This window comes from Bison bison, unplaced genomic scaffold (assembly GCF_000754665.1).
Source record: "Bison bison bison isolate TAMUID 2011002044 unplaced genomic scaffold, Bison_UMD1.0 scf7180017864508, whole genome shotgun sequence".
NCBI lineage: Eukaryota > Metazoa > Chordata > Mammalia > Artiodactyla > Bovidae > Bison > Bison bison.
In genome coordinates this window covers 9989951-9995261 of record NW_011495064.1, presented here as the reverse complement: position 1 = coordinate 9995261, position 5311 = coordinate 9989951, and the positions used below count along the sequence as shown (strand labels likewise).

Genomic DNA, 5311 nt, shown 5'->3' with positions numbered 1-5311 from the left:
GTTGAAGAATTATCAAATGTCTTTGAATGAACAGTTCAGGGCTGTTGTGTGTTAATGCAGAAATGTGTGTGTGTGCGTGTGCGTGTGTGCAAGAGAGGGCAGACAGAGGGAGCAGCTGTGCAGAGGGGTGAGGATGCCCCAGGGAAGGGATGGCCAGTGACTCAGCTCGGCAGGAATCTCGGCAGGATGGTGACCAGCCCCCTGGAGTGGGCGTGGGATGGGAGCGGGTGAGGGTTCCAGGCAGCTGCTGTCACCAGCCTGGAGGGCCATGCCATAGCCAGGGTGTGATCAGTCCCTCCCTTGAATGCAGGACGTGGGATTCGGGACAGCGAGCTACCAAATGACCAACAGCCTCAGGAGGGTGGAGGCCAGGAGCTGGACCTCCCTCTGGAGGATCTAGTCAGGACAGGGTGTAGTATCAGATTTAGAGGGAACTTTCTAGTGTCAAGGGGGCTTTCTTAGTGGCTCAGTTGATAGAGAATCTGCCTGCAATACAGAAGACCCAGGTTTGATCCCTGGGGTCAGGAAGATCCCCTGGAAAAGGGGATGGCACTCCAGTATTCTTGCCTGGGAAATCCCATGGACAGAGGAGCCTGATGGTCTGCAGTCCATGGTGGTGCAGTCAGCTTAGCACACACTCATGCAGTGTGTGTCAGAATTTCTTTCATTTTTGACGCTGTGAATAAGAGTCCATGTTTGTCCATCACTATCTGTCCACTCCGTGATGGACACTTCGATGGCTTCCACCTTTTGGCTTCTTGAGGGCTCTACAGAATCTGGGTCTACAGATTCCCGCTTTCAATTCTTTGGGACATGTACCCAGAAGTAGAATTACTGGGTCATGGGGTAACTCTCTGTTTAATTTTTTGAGGAACTGCCTGCCATACTGTTCTCCATACCAAAAAGAAAAAGTTGTTAAATTCATTTATTCCATAATCAGCATTACAACAGTGACCACATGATCCAAACCCCAACTCATCTTTAATTAGGCTGATTACTGTCCTCAGTGGACAGGACTTTAGATGGTTTGTCGTCTTTATTCAAATTCTCAACAAAGACAGAGCTGAACTGCACTCACCTGGGTACATTCATCTGGCTTCCTGGTCCAGCCCAGTGGGAACTCTCCCAGCCGGCGCCCCTCGGTCTGGCCCTCCTTGTCTGTGCCTTCTCTGCCCAGTTCACGCATCCTCTGGTCTTTGATGTTCAGCTGGTGGCACTTCCTGGAAGTGTTCTACCCGCCTTCTCCAGGTTGACCCAGGGACCCCACCCCAGGCTCTGTCTCTGAGGTTCCCGCAGCCCAGCCTCCCTCCCCTGGGAATCACAACAACCCCTCGGGCATGGTTGGCTCTGCCCCACGTGCTTGTGGCCAGTGGACCCCCAAGGTCTGTGTGTCCAGCTGAAGCACTGATGAGTTTCATGTGCAGTTTCTCTTTCTTACAGAGAGTTCTCAGGGAAAGCCATCTGTTTTTCAGAAGCTTCTAAACAGTGGCTCCGTACCCCACCTGACCCATTCCAGCCCCTCGAGCTCCATTTCCCTGCCCCCCAGTCCCTCTCACGTCTCTGTCTCTCTGCTCTGGGTCTGCAGGACTTGTCTTATAAGGACCGCCATTGGCACGAGGCCTGTTTCCATTGCTCGCGGTGCCGGGGCTCCCTCGTGGACAAGCCGTTTGCTGCCAAGGAGGACCAGCTGCTCTGCACTGACTGCTACTCGCAGGAGTACTCGTCACGATGCCAGGAGTGCAAGAAGAGCATCATGCCAGGTGGGCGCCATGATCCCGCCTTTTGCACATGCGCGAAGTCCCCAAGCCCTAACCCCCCCAATCCCTCCCCACGCCCCCCTCCACCCCTGCACACTCATGCTGGACCTGGAGCTGGGTGCTGTGCCCCATGCGGGTGACATTCTGGCAGACTTGACCGCAGCTGGGTCTAGTGGTCAGAGATGAATGACCTGTCTTTTGATGGGGGGATGGGACTGTGTCCCTTGCTTTTGGTGGGGTGGGGGGGATCTTTGCTTTATGGGAGAGAGGAATCTTCTTTTAAAGAACAGAATGGACAAAAAATGCTATATGAAATATTTTAACACAGTATTCAAAAAATGAATCTTGTTAGACACACAAAGCAAGGGCAAGAAGAACCTAAGATCTGGACCCTGGATAGTTCATCGGCCACCGAGTGTCAGTGACATCCTCTGTATGACCAGTAAGGGGCGACTGGACAGTAACCTTGCCAGACTTAGCGAATAAATACAGGACTCCCAGGTAAACTGGAATTTCAGCCGATCCCACCTGAGACCTCGTTAATCTGGCTTCTCTGCCAGAGAGCCACATAAAATCAAGAGAGGCCTCTGTCCTTTGACTGTCTTCTGGGGTGTGCCCCCCAAACCAGGCTCAGGGTGGTGGGAGCAGGGCACAGGTCTAGGGTCCCCAGCTCTTGGGAAGCAGGATGCTGCTGCCTGGGGAGCCCTCAAATTGCTCAAGAAAGTGTCTGTCCTCAAGATGGCTTCTTGGAGGATGCGCTTCCTTTAGTCCTGAGAAGCTTTAGAATTAAGGGCACACTTATCAGGAGAATCCAACCCAGAGCAATAATATTGTGTTAAATAATCTGATAAAGCATGAGTGAAGTTTAGAAAGAAAATTGGTCTCGAGTAAATTAATTTTTTGATTCTAACTAAAAGTGTGCAATTGAGTGATTTAGGTTTGTGGTTTTATACGGGGATTTTCTTAATCTGTAAATGTTTTTGACATTTAAGATACCTTAGTTTTTGAGGCTGTGAATAATGGTCCATGTTTGTCCATCATTATCTGTCCACTATATTTATATATTTAGCTCACTTCATCAACAATTACTTAAAAACCTGAAGTCCAGTTTGCCAAGGTCCTCCTTGGCATCGAACTTAGAAGGGATATCAAATACATTAAATTTTGTTGTTCATTCGCTGAGTCCTGTCTGACTCTTTGCAATCCCATGGACTGTAGCACGCCAGGCTTCTCTGTCCTTCACCATCTCCCGGAGTTTGCCCAGACTCATATCCATTAACTCGGTGATGCCATCCAACCATCTCATCCTCTGTCACCCCCTTTTCCACTTGCCTGCAATCTTTTCCAGCATTGGGATCATTACATTCTAAGTGTCCTTTTAAAGGACTTCACTACATTGGTGAATGGAACCAAACATAAAGTCATGCCCCTTAAGAGTGATTTTTAAAATGTGCTGTATCCGTGAACACGCTGATAAGATGTGCAGGATGAAGTTCGATGGAGGGTTTTAAATTTTCAGCTTCAGTAGAATGAATGTCAGCTTGTAGAAACCTAGGTGCCCTGCAGAGTCATGCTAGTCACACAGCAGCTGGGGTTGCGCCGACACACGCAGAGAACTTAGGCTACAGGGATCATTTAGAGGCAGACTCCTGACTCTGCAAGGAGACTGACCCAGGGGATGCCCAGCCGCCGGGACCCGAGCCAGGGCCATGCGTATGGTGAAAGACACAGCTTTCCAGGGCAGCAGTCCAGATTGGGAAGAAAAGTGTTCACTGCCGTTTTGACAAAGACAAATATACCTTAGAGTAAGAGGTGAATTTTTCCTAAAATCCCTGAGGCCACCAAGATGATTCTTGATTCTGGCAGGCTGGTCTCTGAGGGCTGCTCCCCCTCCCCCCGCCCCGCTTTCTCCCCAGGGACATGCATCTCACCATCTCTGCTGTTGGGGTTTTTAGGAGAAGCCTGGCTGGTGTCTACTTTGATGGAGGCAGTAAGTCAGAGCAAGGCAGCCAGGAAAGGGGCCCTTGGGGGTGTGACCTTTGAGCAGTCTCAAGGTCGACCTGATGTCAGTGGATGGAGAAGTCAGAAGAGAGCACATCTGGCAGAGGAAATGGACCGGGCATCAGAGGTGGTGTGCCCAAAAAGGCCTGCAAAAATAAGTACTAGATACTTAAAAAAACCAAACAGGAAAAAAACCCACAAAACTAGATCAGAGCGCTAGCTTCCTTCCTTGGTTTGGTTTTCAAAAGTGCTACAACCAAATCAAGATGAGAGCAATGCAGACTGGCAGCACGGCTTCTGCAGGTGTCCCCACTCAGCACCCACAGCTGTGAGTCACCAGTCCGAGGTATGAGGCTCCCGAGCCCACGCAGGGATGCTAAGCCCTGGCTCCAAGGTGCACCACGGCTTCCAGGCATCCTCACGCTGTTGCCAGGCCTTCGCTAGTTTTCAGATTCCTCACTTGCTCCTTTGAATCAGAAAGACACCCCTTCCTCCAGGTGGACTCGGTCCCCTGGCTCCTCCTCATCTGCACGTCCTTAGAAGGAGGAGCTTTGCCGCCCCCTGCTGGCGACTCTGCACAAGGACCACAAGGTCTGCACCAGGTCTGTGGGTACCCAACCTGGGTGGGACCTGGGACCTAGGACTGGACATCTCCCTGAGCTCCGGGGTGGACAGGAGGCTCATTCTGAACATGCAGAAGGCATGTGTGGTTTGGTTGGGAGGCTTTAGTGAGACTCAGGATTGTCGGGTATTTATGGACAAATTCTTTGGTGTCTGGGCTGAGTGACCAGAGGGAAGGTCAGAGGTTAAAAGAACTAGTGTCAGAGGTGTACATGGGAAATTAAAATCCCAGAGACCAAAGGAGATTTTGGTTCTAGAATTTACAGCAAAGTCCTTCCATCATTTTTACCTGAAATTTAATTGCTTGATGTAATTTTTGCCATTTTCAGGATTCATTGCCTCACAATTTAATCACATAGTTGTGAAGATCACCATTTGCTCCCTACCCCCTGCACACACACTCTGAGTGTTTTGTACTCTCTCTGGGAGGTGGTGCCTGGGGTCTAAAAGGCCAGGAAGCTGAGAAGGTGAACCTGAAAACAATGACACCTGCTAAAACAAGCAGGCCATGATTCTGGAGCGATGCTCAGCTCTTTCCAACCAGCTACAATTTGGCTGTGTCATTTCAGCCTCAGTGCTAAAAACTAGTTACCCAATGCCTGTGTCCCAACACGAAGCCCCCCACACCCCGCCTCCAGCTCCAGAGCCGCCTCCCTCCTTGCTCCCTGATCTGAGTTCAGTCTGACTCACGTCTTCTATCTGTAAGCTCCGTCCTTCAGGTGCGCCCAGGGGGTGGCCAGAGAGGAAAGAACCACACAACAGCGCCCGTGGTCGAGGATGAGCCAGCGGGTGGGTTGCGGCTGTGTCTGGGAAGACCTTGGTGATGACCTGGGGAGTCCGGTCTGCCCCTGAGCTGCCCAAGGACCAGGAACCCTTCTGTTTCCTCACCCAAGAAGCTCCTTCTCCCTAAGTCCTTCCTTGCGAGCATGCTA

The 5311-nt window shown here is 50.9% G+C and overlaps 1 protein-coding gene across 2 annotated transcripts in view; it reads left to right on the top strand.

Annotated features, from left to right (window-relative positions):
• FHL2 (four and a half LIM domains 2) overlaps nt 1–5311 on the top strand; it is a 48018-nt gene that overhangs the window by 39579 nt on the left and 3128 nt on the right. For both annotated transcript variants that reach the window (XM_010829692.1, XM_010829691.1), the window contains exon 3: nt 1586–1760. In XM_010829692.1, the coding sequence (XP_010827994.1) occupies nt 1586–1760 (175 nt within the window). The remainder of the gene's footprint in view (nt 1–1585; nt 1761–5311) is intronic.